Source organism: Platichthys flesus, chromosome 7 (genome assembly GCF_949316205.1).
Source record: "Platichthys flesus chromosome 7, fPlaFle2.1, whole genome shotgun sequence".
NCBI classification, from domain to species: domain Eukaryota; kingdom Metazoa; phylum Chordata; class Actinopteri; order Pleuronectiformes; family Pleuronectidae; genus Platichthys; species Platichthys flesus.
The window spans coordinates 8,828,510-8,847,136 of NC_084951.1; the positions used below are offsets into that span (position 1 = coordinate 8,828,510).

General features: G+C 41.6%; 1 protein-coding gene across 1 annotated transcript in view; it reads right to left on the reverse strand.

Annotated features, from left to right (window-relative positions):
- Positions 1-463: 463 nt before the first annotated feature.
- Positions 464-18,627, reverse strand: part of cfap74 (cilia and flagella associated protein 74) — a 50,163-nt gene continuing 31,999 nt past the window's right edge. Inside the window, exons 22-38 of the mRNA XM_062391131.1 lie at positions 13,387-13,474; positions 11,005-11,178; positions 10,626-10,759; positions 10,237-10,513; positions 8,218-8,352; positions 7,903-8,036; positions 7,275-7,409; positions 5,932-6,041; positions 5,792-5,847; positions 5,121-5,240; positions 4,765-4,920; positions 4,504-4,642; positions 3,928-4,082; positions 3,574-3,706; positions 2,319-2,446; positions 1,728-1,862; positions 464-1,176 (exon numbers count right to left, since the gene is read on the reverse strand). Of these exons, the coding sequence (XP_062247115.1) occupies positions 1,072-1,176; positions 1,728-1,862; positions 2,319-2,446; positions 3,574-3,706; positions 3,928-4,082; positions 4,504-4,642; positions 4,765-4,920; positions 5,121-5,240; positions 5,792-5,847; positions 5,932-6,041; positions 7,275-7,409; positions 7,903-8,036; positions 8,218-8,352; positions 10,237-10,513; positions 10,626-10,759; positions 11,005-11,178; positions 13,387-13,474 (2,314 nt within the window). The 3' untranslated portion in view covers positions 464-1,071. The remainder of the gene's footprint in view (positions 1,177-1,727; positions 1,863-2,318; positions 2,447-3,573; positions 3,707-3,927; positions 4,083-4,503; positions 4,643-4,764; positions 4,921-5,120; positions 5,241-5,791; positions 5,848-5,931; positions 6,042-7,274; positions 7,410-7,902; positions 8,037-8,217; positions 8,353-10,236; positions 10,514-10,625; positions 10,760-11,004; positions 11,179-13,386; positions 13,475-18,627) is intronic.

Genomic DNA, 18,627 nt, shown 5'->3' on the forward strand with positions numbered 1-18,627 from the left:
GTGTGATGTGAGAGAATATTTACTGTGTAACCGATTCTGAAAACCTAAAAATCTACCTTAAACCTTTGGGGTGTTTAGCTGACACTTCAATAATGCTAAGATGGCTCCTTCACTGCCTTTTCCCTTTTAAAAACATTTGACGAGTGCCAGTGGAAAACTTTCGTTTGAGTGATTTATATAGAACATGCAGAGAAAACAGGAAAGTCGATGAGCTAATTTACAGGTCATGTACTTATTTGGTGAATAATCAAAGTCGAAACATTGATACAATATAGCTGATATGTAAATAATCATTATAAGTGTCGGCCTACTACATAGCTACTGGCTCCAGATTGCTGCTGATACAAACTTACCAGTACGTCCTGATCAACAGGCTACAATTTAATTTGCTTTTATAACGAATGAATGAATGAATCATTAATTATTAAATGCATTAATTCACATTCTAGTTCAAAGGCAACACTTTGTTTGACCTCAGGCTGAACTCTGTCTCCATCACTTCATGTGTACAGTACTAGCAAAGTTACAGTATGCACTTTACACATCTGCTGGTTTCCATCAGTTGACACTACATTAACCAGGGGTCTAGTGGGCATCACATGCACCCTCTGGTGGCGGAATTAGGTTCATGCAGTCGAGTGCGTGAAATGGTGAAAAGTAACCTGAAGCTCTGCTCCTCTACCATCTGAAACATCTAGTCTGTAAGAAAACTAGCAAAAATGTCAAAAACCACTAAAGCTTTGTCCTTAAGTGGAGTGTTGTGATCCCCACGGCTTTACAGTAATTCAGGATGTTAATCATCAACATTTCTAATAACTGTATCTTCTACTTTGTGTTGCTGTCAAGTTTAACACAATGAGGATCTAGTTCACACTGTGACTGTGTGGTAGAATGAAATGGTTCAAATTAAATTCCCAGACAATTCTTACTGCCTTTCATTTTTTATTTATGTCAAATAGGGAATTCACATACATGCACTGAATATACAGTATATGGCATATCTGTGTATAGTTCCAGTGTGCGTGTGGGACCAGATCTCCCCATTTGGACGTCATCCAGCTGCAGCAGAGGTCAGTCAGCAGTGTGGGAGACAAAAGCCATCAAGGTGACTCTGTAAACCTGCTTCTCATCCCCCTTAACAGTAAGAGGCACACATGTCTGCACCACCTCATAGGGCTGAATGGTGTTGCACGTACACACACATACACACACACACACACACACACACACACACACACACACACACACACACACACACACACACACACACACACACACACACACACACACACACACACACACACACACACACAGACACACACACACACACACAAACAAACAAACAATTGGTGAGCGGAGAGTATGCACAAACAAATAGTTAAGTTAAAGGTAGCAAATCTTGACACAGAATTTAGAAGGTTGAGGATTTACACATTATTATAGTTTACAAATATTTATTTGATCGAAAACCTATTGTTCTTTTTGTAGAATGAGCAAAAAAAAATGTTGGAGATCGGCAAAGATATTACCTAAAGATTCTTTGACTTATGTAATCATCGATTCAATTCATCATCAAGCATCACATTTTATATGCAGCAGGTAAGAAGTCCACATTTGCCATCAAATCCCAACTGACACAGTTTAAACTTTTTACTGACTTATGCTAGGACGTTTTTATGCACTGGCTTCTGTAAATAATGCAGGAAAGGAAATGGTCTCCTTCTCACCTTGTGTCCACTATGAGGGATCCATGTGACCTTGATGGTGCGTGTGTGGCCTGCCTCCACTGTGCCTTTGCTGGGCTCTATGCTGAAGCCCTGTTGCTGAAGGGACGCCACATTATCCAAGTAAAACTCACCACTCTGCAAAGAAATGGTACAATGATCTTAGAGACAATGAAACAACCTAGAGGCAGCATGAACATCCCTCACCTCACCCTCCCCTTCCAAACATGAACCTGTGGTAGCCTTCAGTTGTCCTAAAAACTCAAATGGTGTTTAGTTTGTCCACTTTGGGCTCCTGTAAATAACATGGCGGCCTCCAAAGAGAGGACCCGCTCCTAATGGAAATATAAAGTATTTAAATATAAAGGGGCCATTTGAGGGTAAAGAAAACAAAAGGGTTAGATTGATTAAACGATTATTGTATATTTCATTTCTGCCAAAGGATCCTTTTCCCCTAAATCTTACACACTGAACCTTCAAGTATGTGTGATGTTCATTCCTCCCTGAAATAAGCTATCAACCCTCCTACGACACATGTCAGTTCACTTGGCAGTTTGTCTATTGGCTCTGTGGTTCCTCATGCAGTCAGAGTACCTTCTTATTGGAGCTGATGCAGCCCACCTGCAGCTCCCTGACTGCCGGCGTGATGGCACCCCCGCTGCAGCGTGCCCTTAGGGTCACCAGCACCGTGAAGCGGGGTTCTGAACTCCCCTCTGACTCATCTAGATAGAAACAGGGTCATGTCAGCACTTTTACCACATTTAAGTCACACAGACTTTAACTTCTCTCGGAGTGAGTTTTATAGTGACCTGATTTATAACTTTGAATGCAGTGCTAGTGGCTCGGCTCTAGTGATCGCAAAATGAATCTGTCAGTTCATATTTTTGTCGACAACTGATCAACTACTAGATCAGATGGGATTTGGTTGTAATTGACACAGACTTTCTAAACAGCGCTATCATCAGGTCAACATTATAATTAGTCCAAACACTTTGCTTTAAATATTCTCAAAGCATTTTCAGAACATTACAGCCTAAGTAGTAACATGTCGGCATGCTATGTTAGCATTTAGCTTACAACACCACTGACCTTGAACATGGCTTCACTACTGTGATCGATTACATCCCTTACATTAAACATTACATTACCGAGATACCTAAATATAAGTGTTTACATTTTCAGACAAGGGGCAGATATAAGCCTACATGATTATGCAAAACACCAAAGATACAAAGTGTATAGTCAAGGAGAATTAAAACACATTGTCCTATAGTATCATCTTTCTTTAAAAAACTGCAAATATACAAACTTCACTGAAGCTAGTTTTGCTGGGTGTCATTAACATTCAACATTACATCTTCCTGCAGGAGCCTTGTGTCTTTGACACAATCAGCAGAGCTTGAACGTCTCATCCAGTCGCTGATGTGATTTTAATGCACCAACCAACATCTGTCTGATTTAGTAAAACTCACAATAGCCTTGTGAAGCAGGTGGGCCTATTCTCACACATAGCCTCTGTGGTGGAATTGTATCTGACTGCTGGTATTGAGCCTAAGTGCTGTCAGCATGCAACGATTAGCATATATTACTACTTCTCAGGTTCTGGCCTTGCTTGCATAAATCATGGAATGTGTCAGGGAGTTTTTTGTCATCTTCATAGATCCAGGGTCTTTAGTTTCCCTGCCTGACTTTCCTCTCTTGTTGAAGAGTCAATAACTGAGATAACGTGCTGAGGTTGAAGCTAGAATCAATTTTCACAGATCATTTCCAGAGCTCGTTCAAACTGACTTTGTGTTCCAGTAAAACATTAGCAGAGGGGAAGAAGTTAGGGAGATGGAGGCTTTGCTACCTTTGGGCTGAGCTTGACTGGGTGTCAGTGGAAGGAGGAGGGGTTCAAAGGGCACGTTCAGGACATCTCCTCCGTGTAGATACATGTTGTTCGAGGAGGCGGCCCCCTTCAGATCCATCACACACACTTCAGTCTGAGGGGCAGAAATGACACAGTGGTGAGGTTGTTATATCATGAAGACCAGAGAGAGTAGAGAACATACAGGTGCACTCTAGATGGTACCGAGCAGACAGCCTGGGCCAAGTGATGACTTTTACAACCAGTGATGAAGGCCAAGGTCAAGTTGTGTAAAGAGATGCAAGAAATGCTTAAACGGTGTGTGTGTGTGTGTGTGTGTGTGTTATTATTACTGACCTTGTTCATGAGATGTATGGTGAGTTCGTCAGAATATTTGACAGACTGGTGGTCAGGCTGGAATGTGACAGTGATGTCCTGACTCTGTCCTGGAGCAATGTTGCCCTTTACTGGACCTGCACTAAACACACTTTGCCCACTGTAGTTCTGGGTTCCTTTATAACATACAAAAGATACATTGCCGTTTATAGTATTTTTGTACAAAAAAAACCTCTTTTCAGTTTTCATTAATATGACCAAGATGAATACTGAGTGGAAGATTTTACAGCTGGGAAATCATCTCACTGACCCACTGACATATACACTGATACTATCTGCAATAAACCTGCACTAACCAATATATCGGCCTGGATGGCTTGACTGGTCAACTTAAAATTGTATTAACCATGTAAGTCAGGTAAATCATGTAAAGGGAAGCTTGTTATGCTACAGAAACATACAGTATAAGCAGTACAACAAGTAAAGTATAGCTAAATGCTATTTAATGATTGTAATGCTATTTGTACCACACAAACTGTCTGTATCCATACAGTACATTATACTACAATCTTAGCGTACAGCTTCATTTCAGCTTACCCACAATGGGCCGGACCTCAGAGTCTGTGTAGTCACCCAGCATGACGGCCACAATTTCCGCGGCACTCTGAGGCCGGGGGGGAGACAGACTAGCAAGCAGCACCCTGAAACCCACCTCCACGGCAGAGTTGTTGTGCAGCTGCAGACAAAACCAAGCTCAATGTTGTTACCAAGGATGCAAAGTGATGCCACGCAATCGATGCATAACGGCCTCACAGTTCTGTTATTAATCATGTTCTTACACTCCTACTCTCGACTGACCTTTACGACCTGTGAGGTGCTCTCCTTCTCCAACACACAGCCGAAGTCCAAAAGACCTCCAGGGTGGGACGAGGTGACATCGGGGACCACGCCCTCCCCACGCAGTGTCACCTCCAGGCTCATTTTATGGTCACAGATGTCCAGAGTCTCACAGTACTGGAGAATAAAGGAAGTGGGGTGGGTAGGGTCTTAATATTCACTATTGTATTAAGTGTACTAATTTTGAATAATTAACTTCTTGACGTCTGGGTCATTCATTATTGTTGAGAAGTGTGACACACTGGTGATATACAGTGTGTGAACTGTTTGTTAGAATTCAGCAATTAACCAGTGCTTCACAATGAATTCCTACCCACCGTTTTCTCCTGTTCTGGACTGAAGGCAAACAACAGAGTGTGTTTTCCTCCTGGTCTAATGCATCTGAGAGCATTGAGGAGAGAGATTGGTCCATGTATGTCCAGCAGGGACGTCCTCAGCTTGTATATGGTCAAAGAAAAGAGCTGTGAAGGGTCATCATTATTATTTATTAATATTGACTTGTGCCAAAGAGGTTATGTTTTCGCCCCTGTGCGTTTGTTTGCTTGGTTGTTAGTTGGTTTGTTTGTCAGCTGGACTGTACACACTGTAACAAACTGTGTGGTGGTGAATATTTACAGTAAAGTAAGTTCTTAGATTTTTGGGTGAACAGATCCTCTTATATATTGATTGGGAACCACAAAACTCACACTACATTCTATCTGCAGAAAGATGTTTTTAAAACTTTCCCTTGTTGCATGAAGTCATTCATGTATTTGGCATAACCTCTTTGAAATAGTGAAACTGTAAAAGACAAATGGATTAGCACCACACAAAGTCATTTTGATCAGGAATCAACCCAGTTTTACGGAAGTAGATAAAATGTTAGAGCAGAAAGTCTGAAATAAAATCAGAGTATCTAAGATTGAGGCTAAAATGAAGCCGAAATGTTAATGCATTAGCAGATGTTAAATCTATTTGCACTTGAGCTCTGGTTCTGCAGAAAGGATACATCCAGAGGTTCATTGGAAATGTTCTGAACTGTAAACTTCTTCAACACCCTCTGTCCTAAAAGCAGAAGACACAAATACAAAAAGGGGTTCGAGGTGTGTGAAGAACCATTGAGTCACACAAACATTCAGAATGACTCACCCACTGCCACCTGGTGGAAGTCTATGACGCTGTGTCCGTTGTTGGAAATCACCACTAGAGAGGGCCTGACAGCAGGACACTGCAGCTTCAAGTAGAGCGTGTTGAAGGCACTGAGGAGATGTTGGGACATGACAAGCTATGAAATCAGCAATGTAGATAATAGCTCACACTTCATTCAAGCAGATGGAGTCGGGAGAATTCTTGTTTTCATGCTGATCGACACAGATTCATATAGTTGATTTGGGTAAAAGATTTTCTAATTAAACTTAATCAAAAGTTGTCGGGATCATATGTTTGGTGAGCTCGGAGTGGAAATTCAGGTATGAATTCATACATACCTGATGACCATGGGAATAAAACATATGTAATATGCCCCCTGGCAACCAATATCAAAACAACAACTAAAAATCTAGGTGTCACATTCGATTCCAAAACTGATTTTAAGATGCTACTTCCATCTACGAAATATTGCCAAAAATAAATCAGTTCTATCTCTCCCTGACATAGAAAAGATAACACATGCTTCTGTCTTTCCCCGCCTGGACTATTCCAATGCACTTTATACCAAAGTAACTCGTTTGCAGCTTGTTTAAAATGCTTTCTCTCTCAGGGCCCGAGGCTCCGGAACTCCCTGCCTGACGAGATTAGATTCTCCATCTCACTTCCTATCTTTAATCGTCTGCTACTGTGCTGTTTAGCCCCTTTATTCCTTTTGTCTGACTTTTATTGCAACCACATTTGGTGTAGTTTCTTAAATAGGACATCATCTGACTCTTGTGCCTATGAGAGTTGGTATTAGAAAGGCATAGAGGTAATGACGTCTGATCTACTGAGCGAGCCACATGGCTTTCATAGCACTGCCATACGAGCCACTAGCCAGTCAGATTTACCTTCAGCCTCAGTTAACCCTCAGATACAGCTATAACCTTATTGCGATTAAAAAAAGGCTGAAACACCTGATTATCCCGGGGTACAATTGAAGATTATAATTATTATTTTCATTATAACAACGTGACTGACAGACCTCAAAAGTGTTATGGTTACACAACTGTTCCTGGTCTCTCGCTCTTGGTGAATGAGGGCCATTGATACCAGTTTCATATCTGTACAGCATATTTCAATTCTTCAACTTTTCTTCCTCTGGTATGAAAGAACACCTCCCACTAAAGCTCACCAAGTCACATGCCTTAATAAAACTTGTGTATCTGTCTTATTATTTTTAATTTTGAACAAGAGTGTGTTCAAAACAACATGTTGTCTATTCCTGACTATTCTCGGTCTAGTTCGGAAACTTCCCTGGGCTGACATGTTTCCTATGTGCGGAGGTGGACTCCATGTGTTACCTCCATGTCGGTGGGGCCTGTCTGTCGTCGTCAGGTTGGTCTCCATCTGATACGAAGCAGGGAACGATGAAGTCGCTCCAGCGCTGAGTTACGGAGCAGAGCAGAGAAGCCCTGGCCTGCTCATAATGCTCTGACCTAGAAGCGAAAGACCCCACACGTTTAAATAAATCAACAAGCACTCCTTAAAGTTTGCACAAGGAAATCCTTTTCTTCAAGGTTTTGCAGCTCAGCTGAGACGCGGCAGTGTTTATGGTGTGATCAGTGCAAACCAAGAGAAGAGGGAATGCTGATGAATCCACTTATGCTTTGGCAGAAGAGAGACTAGTAAAGTAGAACAAGTAAAAGCTTTGTGTGTAATGTATATTTCAGTGTTGTTGGATTTGAGACTTCTAACCAAGTTATTAATTGGTTATAGCCTACTTACAGAGACAGGCCTTCAGGGAGCCTGTGAAAGATATTTCCTTAAGAATAATTTATTCTCTATATGCAGACCTAATCTTTGATTTTTGGCAATAGAATATGTATTAATGATATTTTACGTCACAGGCCATTCCCTTCAGCAATCTAGACATGTTTTCCAAATAAAGTTTGATAAAAAGGTGAGGGCTAAGACAAAAGAAACTCCTACCCTGGCTGTATGTCCAGAGGATTTGGTGATTCTGATTGTTGGTCTCTCTTTGGCTCATCTGGCTTCTTGCTGTGCTTTCGATTTGCAGGTGATTTTTTTCCTTTGGCGGATTCCACTGGGATCTCCTTTTTAGTCTTACATCACAGACATAAACATGACTGATGGGTTCAGACAACTGTTAAAATCGATGTGCGGGTGTGGTTATGAAAGAGATTTTAAGAATTCTGCAGACTGGGGAAGGGTGTCCACGTTTCAAACATCTCTCACCAGCAGAGGGGGTCAGTAGAGTGGATGTGGATGTGTGTTTGAAGTTACCTCCTGTTCAGTGAGTCTCTTCATCTCCAGCTCCTTCTGGCGGAGCAGCTTGGCTCGCTGGAGAACACGCAGCGCCTCTTCTCTGATATCTTGCTCCAACAGTCTGGGTCGGAACGTCACCTGAACCTTGCATCTCTGGTGAGAGGAGAGATGGTCGCATGTAAGGGATCACTGACCTCTTTAGGACTGAAAGCTACCTGAAGGGTAGAGAGGGATACTTTCAATATATATAATGTTCCAGACTATCAAATATTAACATACTTAGCGTGCTGTGGTTTTGTAAAATTGTTGCCTGCAGACTAAGGCAACAATTCAACTTTTAAAATCAATTTAAAAAAAATGCGTTTCATATTTATATTCCTGGATAAGCGGTGCAGCACTTCTTCTGCAACAATTAAGTAAAAAAGATTATCTGCTGGAAGAACTTCTCTTTTGCCCGTAGGACTTTGTATGTGTGTCTGCCCGTCTCTGTCCCTCTTCACACAAACTGAACATCACATGGATTGAGTAAGTAATCAATGATGTCGGATTATGTGTCCGGATCGTGCATGTCACGTCTAGTCTCATGTTGTGTGTGGCAGGAGAACTGCGTGTGGACAAACTGTTTAAATACACGTCTCATAAATTCTCAAGCTAATAAAACAAACTCAAAGGCAATTTCAGTACTGTTCAGGTCCTAATAATTCGGATTAGTGTTGATGTTTATTGTGCAAAGTGAGCACAGGTCAGAGGGATGACTTGCGGCAGGGTCACACAGCACGGTACAAGGATACCTTGTACCTGTGTGTCTGCCCCAATCAGGAAGCAGCAACAGGCTGCCCCTGCAAAATAAACATAGTGGAAACCCTGGCTACCTTATATGGAACATAGTAGGTGGCAATTAATTCCCAAAACCTTTTTTCCAGAGCCCCCCCAGAATTTTTCTATTGAGGCTTTCAGAGACCCCCATATTTTGCACTAAGCCCTTAACCTAATCTTAACATTAAGGCTGACGGTACTTACCACGCAACACCATAAAGAAAAGCTTAATTGAAAACAATTAAAATCTGTGCGATGTTAACTTATTTTAGAATTCTAAAAAAGTTCTTCTAGTGACTATGCTGCTAATTTTAGAACTGCCTTGCGGGAACTCATTGGCTGCCTTTTAGCGACCAGATGCTTGCGGGCATCGTGTTGGATACCACTGATGTGGTTAATCGCTCACACTAATTGTTTGAAGGACGTGGTGATCAGTATTGTGTTTTGTTTTGTACACATTTTCAGGAAACTGAAGAATGACATTCAGATTGCGGTATTCTTAAACCATGGTGATTTTAATCTACTCTGATCCATACGAGGTCTAAATTACTTTTAGGGCAGTGTGTTCCAGGGTTTCTCATATAACGTGAACCACATCAAGTGGATTGAGATTTATAATCACCCTGTTGCACAGTCACAGTATTTACTGGATTTCTCCCTGTGGGCCTCTGTGATCAGTTTGGAAAATATGAATACAATCAATAAATATTTTCTATAAACAAGGTAGAGACTTCAACTACAATCCAGAGCAAGTAAACTGCAAAGATGTTCAAAGTGTCTGATGAATATCACATTTTGATTCATTATTTTTCTTTTTGTGTTCTGTACTAATTGATATTGATGCACAGAAGATGCAAAAGAATGAGAACTTGTTCACTTCCATCAGGCGTCCAGTAGAGTGCGGTGTTACACTATGAAATCCTGTGATGTGAGTCAGGCGCAGCTGAGAAGCTTGTTTGTCTCACTGTAACTATTTACAACTCCATTGAATTAAACTGAACAGCAACATCTTCCCTCTGAGATCTGTGAGTTTTGTGATAGTTACATATCTGTGGCAAAATGTCATAATAGGACATTACCAGATTACTTCATATTCCAAGGTTTAGTTTGATTACAAAATAATAGGTTGTGTTTCTGTTGTCGATCAATCTGCTATTTAGTTATAAAATCTCTGGAATGTCCCTTAAACATAAAGGTAAACACAAGATGGGTTTACTCCACCTGTCCGGGGAGCAGACGTCCTGCTGCAGGTGTGATGCTGATGTCCGAATCCTTGGGTAGGGTGAAGGAGAACAGCCTGGGTCTTTCAGGAGTCGTGACATCCCTGACCACTGGCGTTACTGGTTGTTTGGACTGGTTACGGTTGGCGTGAGGGTTTGTGAGGTAAATTATGGCTTGGGAGTTGCCACAAAGGGCCGTGGCTCTAAACTGGATCAGAGAATGGGATAGCTCAAGGGGAGGGCGGACACCCACTGCTCGGCAAGACAGCAGGAAATCTCTGATGCAAAAAGGAAAAGAAAATGTTTAGTAATTAATTGACAAACATATCATTTAATCAATTAATAAATCAGACAGCAATCAAACCAATTATATAAAGGATACAAGTGAACCTGTTAATTTCAGTCTTGCAGGTGAGCTGGAAGTTGTACTCTCTGGCTTCGTTGGCACTTAAAATCAGATCAAGGTCCAGGGTTTCTTGAGGGAGCAGAGTACCAAAGCCATCATTTGGCTGGACCTCAATAAACTGTAATGTGGGAACACACAATCAAAAACAGCTCAAAATCAAAGGGTAATGTTTAAGATTAAAACTAGTGACAGGATGGGTGAAGCTAGCACTGAACATACTCGACACATCTCCATATTGTAGTTTTCAGTGAACAGTGTCTGGATTCAGGTTACTGTGCTGCATACAACACATTTAACCCAGGAAGATAAAATTTATACAACTGCAAACTGAAATCATAGAAGCTGGTGTTATTAATGCAGTACCTCTGGAACTCCCAGGAAGCCAAACTCCTGTGGCAGCAGGGACAGGTTGGAGAGGCGAACACGGCTCCTGACCGAATGGAAAACGGAACAGTAGCCAAAGTCCACCTCCGTGGGCTCGAACCGCAGGTCTGTGCAGGTCACCACTGCCTGCACTGTGAAATGGACAGGCTGCACCTGAACACACAAACAACAAGCATCTTTACAGACCTGCATTTAATAGGGGTTCTCTTTATTTTATCCAACCAACATGAGAATGTGTGTAAATCAGGATGTTTTGAATTTACGCTGCATAACATGGTTCCAGTGTCTGTTCTGAAATCGTCTGTGCACTGGTATCACATCTAAAATCTTAATTATACATTTTCACATCATTCAGACTGAAGGAAAATAACTGAAAGGAGAACAAAGGACATGGCACGAGGATGAGCTGGTGTTCCTCTTATAAAAAATTAAGACTTTTTACCTCCGTGATTTCATAAATATATGCACTTTAATTGTATTAAATAAGCGATATCAATGTTTAAGACAAGGCCAGTTTAGTCATCCTCCATCATTGAGCGGCTGGTACGCAAGTGTGTGTGTGTGTGTTGGTTTGGTCCCTGTAAGGTTTGTTCAGGATCACTAGGTTAATTTACTCCTTTGAGTAAATCATATATTTATAGAAAACTAAATAATCCTAGGATTTTGTGAGAAGTGGATCATCTAGTCAAGATGACGTCTTCTAGAATCGTGTCAGTGCTCAGCAGATGACCTGGTTTACTGGTGTCTGCACCATTGCTGCTGTGTCGTCTGGTGACCATACAACAGTGTGTGTGTGTGTGTTGGTTTGGTCCCTGTAAGGTTTGTTCAGGATCACTAGGTTAATTTACTCCTTTGAGTAAATCATATATTTATAGAAAACTAAATAATCCTAGGATTTTGTGAGAAGTGGATCATCTAGTCAAGATGACGTCTTCTAGAATTGTGTCAGTGCTCAGCAGATGACCTGGTTTACTGGTGTCTGCACCATTGCTGCTGTGTCGTCTGGTGACCATACAACAGTGTGTGTGTGCGTGTGTGTGTGTATGTTCGCATGTTTCCAAATGCCAGGAGCTCAGGGCCTGGGGTAGGGGTGACAGCTTTAGTGCTCCACAGGAGCATCCTGGCCCAATCTTTTGGCTCCCTCACCCACCCCCACACGCCCCTCCCCTCCCTCTCCTCATCCTCGTAGGGAAAGGGAAAAGGGGGTGGACAGGGGGCGAGGCGGTGACAATATGGCACGAAGATGCACCAGATTTAAATTTACTGAGAAAGAGGACTGGCATTGATGCAACACAAATGTTTAAGCAGCTGTTGTTTGTGTTTTTTAACAAAAGCTGCAGCTGACAAGCTAAAGGAATTCGGCTGTTTTCAGGATTTGATTTTCCACTTCAAGGATTTCTGGATTTGATTGTTTTCATATTTCAAAATACAAGCTGCACCCTTAAGAAGATATTTTGATTCGTAGCTGTTGAGAGGAACAACGATGATGTCAGTATAGAGCAACTGGTGCAAAGAGGTGGATCCTTGTTGCAGTTGTAAACAAAAGACAGAAAAAGACTGAAGCCGAAGCTTCCGAGATTTACCCCAGATCTCAAAGTGATTAATTTAAACTGCAGTTTAGGTTACCAGTTTTCTAGAAAGCATGATTGTTACCATGGTAACAGGTCATTGGTTGACTGTTTCATACCAAAATGAGCCTTGGGAGTTGTGAACTAACTTCTCTACAAACATTTTATGTGATAAATGATTTTTTACTATAGAGACAGAGAATTTCTGAAGCACAAACCCTTTTTTACGACTTGTTTCAGCAGGAAACTTTGATGTCCGTAAAAAAAATCTAAGTATTAATATTAGGGACTCTAGTGAGTATCATGTCTTCTTTATCTGAGGGGACTCCATTGCCAGGCATTGACCAATAACGATACAGGCAATATGTGAAGGAATTATGAAATCGTATCCCTCATTCCGTAAGAGCTTAGCATGACATTTAGTAAAAACAACAGAACAATAGGAATGCATTTTAACATGTAACATGTCCGTGATGGAATAAGAGAATAACACACACTGTAAATTCCTTCACAGTTACCTCCCATCGTCAGTGCTTCTGGAGACATTTTCAGTAAAACAATGTGAAATGACCTTTACGCTCTGCTTATTGATGCCCATGGACTAACTGGGCCTTGGAGGTTGGAGATAATTTTAGCTTGTTACCAATGTTGCAACCTTCAGTGAGTCGGTTTCTGTGAGGGACCAAGTAGGACACAAGCCCTGTATGGCAGGATAGGTACACTGTTTACAGGATCACAGAGAGCTGTACTGTAAAATACACTGACTGTACACAGTGTAGAGTACGATGCATACCTGGCCTGCTACTTGCACTGTCATTGGAACCTCCAGGACTCCTGTATCACTGTCAAAGTACTTCGGGGCATCTTTGGACAAGGAAAGTCTGTGAGAGAGGAAAAAAACTGATAATGTAAGAGCATGCACGATTATGCAAAGTGGCCTTTTGTCAAGAACACTGCTTCAGCTTTACATCACGTACAGAGGAGGGCAAAGACGACCAATTAGAGGTTGAAAACAAACAGTCATTTCAAAGGTTGCTCATATTATTCAGATACAGGCAGTCAAAAGCTACGAGCCACTGTCGAGCTTTTCAAAGGAAGTTAAAAATGCGGACCCTGAACACCCATTACTTTACTTTAACCCACGTCTGCAGGATCGGCTTGCCAGGGTAAGCAGGAGAGAGATGTGGAGTGCGCCTCCACACTAGTGTAGGTTGTAGCCATGGTGATGGCAGAGACGTAAGTATGATTCAAAGAGGCCCGGTAGTCATGCACAGGCTTATGTAAAACTTCAGGATCTCAGTATCGTCCAGTGTTCAGAGCTTCTTACGTGATAATATAACCAGTATGCATGGTCTATATGTACGTGTGGCCTATTATCATGTAAACACTGGTCAAACTGGTCAAATGCAGTTTGTGGTAGAAATCCAGCCCCTCCTCCTGCTTGCTCACTTTCCCTCCATCCTTCTCTTTTTTTTTTCTCCCTGCTACTCCCTCCTCTCTTTCTCTCTTATCAGCTGTCTTCTCTGTCTTTCTCTCTTCACGCTCTTTATGCTGGCTGAAGGTTTGAGAGCTAATACCGTAAATGTCAGTGGTTTTAAAGCTCTCCAGTTGTCAGCGTGTTTTCCTTCTTTCAAAGCGCAACAAACCAAGCCTGGCCTTCAACAGATCTGTCAGCTTCAGGTTCGAGGAGAGGTTTGCCTCCATGTTTTCCCAGGCCTCGTTGCTGCAGACGACTGTAAACACGCTGACCTGCTCCGACACCCTGAAAGACTCCAAGCTAGATTGGCCACTTCCTCACAAATTAAATCCTTAAATCTAAGAAGACGAGTACCGTAATGGAAAAAAAGTGTTTGTTTCCCTCTGTAGCTTGACCAATGAGCACAGAGGGTGTATTTAAGGACCCACTCTTGTTCTGACTGCTAATAGAATCGCTGCTGGAGAGTCACTCTTGAATTAGCTTGGCAGGGCGGAGTGGAAAAGCCTGGTGGGACGTCGACAGGCCATATGCTCGGGAGAATTTGCGGATGGATGGGGTTTCAGATTTGTCGGAGTCCTGCACAGATTTACTCGTGTGCTCGTCCTCTCCGTTGCCAGATTATCCACAGCCTCATCCAAAAGTAATTCTCCTCCGTGCTCTTTAATGATACTTCTGACATAGTAGGAGGAGGAGGACATAGTAAAATGGAGATAGTTGTTGTAGTCAGAGAGCTGTGATGTGTAAAGGATTTGACCAAGAACTATTGAAATATTTGGGCAGATCAACCTTATCTACACTTCCATCTGTTAAGAAATTGAAGTGATAATAACGATGAGCACATATAATACATGAGAGCACCATAAGGATTTTTTTTTATCAGATTAGGAAGTGTTTGATGTGGGTTAAGTAGAAGGTTAAGTACTTCAGGTAGATAAGAGCCAAAAAGATACAAAAAATCACACATACATATTTACAAAAATATAAAAATCCTTTTCAATAAAGGCTCCAGTTTGAATTTCACCTCGATTTGACATAATGTCGATGTGGATTAACATAAAACCTCCAGTCAGTGAGGACAAAAACAAATCTTAAGAATCCTGTAAACCAATCGAGTTTTGTTTTTAGCCAGTTGTTCTGCAAATTGCAGCTTCATTAAAGTTTCAGGCAATGGCGTGAGTGGTGATCTGGAAGTGACAGCACCGGAAGAGCCGCTGGTTTAATCTGTGGTAAATCATCCCTGTAATCTCCCTCTTATCAGCTGGAACCACTGGGCCGGGACACACAGCTCGCTCTCCAGAGATTACACCTAAACTGTTCATTCAAGCAATCCTATTCTAATGATCTAGTCATCAGGTCCACACAGCAAAATAAGACACAAATTGTCTGTTTTAAAATCTGTTAAACTGAAATTCTCCACATGCCGGATGTTTTACTTAACGCTGGAAGGATGGTTTATGATTGTATGAACTAGTAAACTAGGAAAATGTTCAAAAGCCAAGTTAGCTGATCACATAGGTAACATAGCTCATATGAGTAATAATAATGCACCATGATGCTAATTCCATCACCTTGTTTTTCAGTGCAGTGCAATAATGTCTGATGTGATGTACAGCATAACTGAGAAATACAAATTTCCTAAACTGTCAGATTTAGTCACTTGTCACTAAAAACATTAACCACTCCAGGATATAGCTTATATGTCCACCGATGTTTCCTCCATGTCTGAAAACTGTAAATGAAAAAATGTAACTAAATAATATCATGTTGTAAACAGAAACTGACAATTAAAACACAATGAACATGAGTCCAATGTTAGGTAAAAGTAACGTTAAGTCTGTCTTCATCCGAGTGTAACTAAGCAACATCCCTGTTTGCTGAACAAGATCACAAACCAGTGTGAACCACTGGCCTCGATACCGTGGAGGGGATTATGTAGAGAATGGAACAATAGCTGTGGATATGTGAGGGAAACATGTGGGCCGTATGGTGACAAATAAAAGTGGAGGAAGACAGAAGGCAGTGAGGGATGAAGCGAAGGAGAGACAGTGGAGGTTGTGGGCATGTTGAGCGCAATCCTCCACAGTAGGAAGCAAGGATGTGCCAGAGGAGGGAAGGCAAGAAGCAAACACCTGTGTGAAAGCTGAGAGCAGTGAGTCATTTCAGAACCGAGGTTTAACGTGTGAGTGTGTCTGTGGGTGACACACAGTGAGAGGGAAAGCAGGGCTGCTAATGAGGATTTTGGACATTCAATCCCAGGCTCTGACTAGGGAGACCTGGCAGTGCCATTTTAAATGACACACTGCTGCTGCTGCTGCTGCTGCCGCTGCGTTAAAAAAAGCAAACCTTCCAAAAATCAACAGATTGGAAGGCGAATTCCAACCGTGACAGAGATGACACAGAGGGCGACACATCTTCCTGACATGTATGGTTTGTGCATGATTTGTATGGATCTCCTGCGGTGGGTGAGACAAATCGTTGGAGGCTCTGGGCAGGATAAATCCCTGTAAATCTTTAGAAAGTAAGCCAACAAACCTTATCACTGTTTTTTACATATACATGTTAAATATATCTGCTATATCCAGAATCATCAAAGAGTCATCTGATCTGTAAAAGAAATATTCCAACCGCTGCACAATAAAAATCACTTTGCTCATTTCCCAAGTTGCGTTTTTTTCCCTATCTTTAATTGAAATCATATATGCATATTTCCAAAAGTAAAAAATTGCTAAAGAAATAAAAATAATGAACAGAGGAGATGTGTCATGACTATGAACTCATTCCCTGGACTTTGCCTCCTGATAAGGAGAGTTTTGGTTTTGATCATGGAGTTTTCACTTTGTATCAGTATCTCAGTCATTAACTTGGTGTGCTGATGATGTTTATATAATCACAGACAAACCTGGGGGCTAAAACTACACCAGTTAAGAATAACGAACTGGAACTATCCTTTGAGAAGAACAATGTTGCAAATGAGAGCACAGGGAACTGGGTCTGGTGTCCTAGGTTATGTAAGCAGAATCAGGGCCAGCCATATAAGCGGCGGTTGGATGGTGGATGCATGGAGGGATGAGAGCAGTTTGAGAATAACAGAGAGAGGCAGAATAGATTCAGTCAGAGGCAGGGTGGAAAAGCACAGAGACAGAGAACATGGGAGATTGAGAAAACCAAAAGGGTATAATTAAGCAACGAGGTGAGAGGCCAAGAAAAGAAAGAGAGAGGGACGGAGAGTGTGATAAAGTGTGAAACGTGTGATACGGAGGGAGTAGGGAGGGGGTGGTAGCTGTGTTAGTGCTCGTGAGCGTGGCACCATCTTAGCAGCAGCACGAGTAATGCTGTCCTCTAATCCTTGCATTAAAACCTCTGCTGATTCACTAAGGCAGATTACTGGCATTTCCCCACTATCTCCTCCTGCCCCATGACTGAACGTGACCCCTGCATTCCCCAGAAGTCATGTACAAAAAAAATGTATTTTTTCTCATCAGCTATCAATACACAAAGTTGCTGAACTGTGGAGGGAAAAAAACTGGAGGGTGGGCAGAGGAATACTAGCACCCACGCTGAGGCTTTACATACTGCACGCCTCTCACATCTGCCCTGGGGGTCCCCGGTCGGCTCTCCTGGCAGCTCAACTCCTGCCTCTCCTGCTGTCTAAATATAGAGCCGATATTATTGTTGAAAGAATTACCATGTCCTTCAAAGTCATTCTGAACCATTGTCAGAAGCCTTTGTGCCGCTGCACTCAGAGAACAGGTTTTGTGTGGCAACTCTTCTCTACCGGCTGGCTGATTGCTGTCATTTGTGACTCTGCTAGACTCCACAGCTTTCTTTTGTCAAAAAGAGAAGCTATCATATAAACTGCGCAGTATCCTTGCCAATGATTTCTGAAAAGATTCAGTCAGATGATATTCTATTTTAATACAATTTGGGTAGCTACTTGCTCATCGCTCTTGAGATATTTTGCATTTTCATGTAATTTATGGCAAGCTCTGGGTTAACCTTTAGATGATATGAACGCAGGTGCCTCCTAAAAAGAAAATTCTGTGGTACAACTGAAAAGGATATATTTTTTCAGTAATGCTACAATAGAGCTTTTCGTTAAAACATATCAATAATTATCAAAATATAATTTTCATCAATAGCAATACAACGAAAGTCGAAACAGACAGTTAAATATTGCTAAGGCCTAAACAAAATCATCGATATTCAGAACCTTCACTCAAGAGTAAACATCTGAAATAATAATTTGACATTTCATTGTGTTGATAATCGAAATTGACTGATTTTTTATAATTTCTATCATGATATCATTTTGGGAATATCACCCAGCCTTATGCTGGTGCATACAGATCTCATCAACAGTGGTAAATTATTATAACGTTTTGTAGATCTATCTAATAAGTCCAGAAATCTCTGTCTGGCTGTGTGTAAGTGGAACACATAACGCAGACAACCCTTATCTCATTGCCTTCACACTTGGCAGATGTATTAGTAGAGGCCCTAGGAAGTGCAGTGGTTTGATTTGGACATGCAATGTTCTATATTGATAAACATTAAATA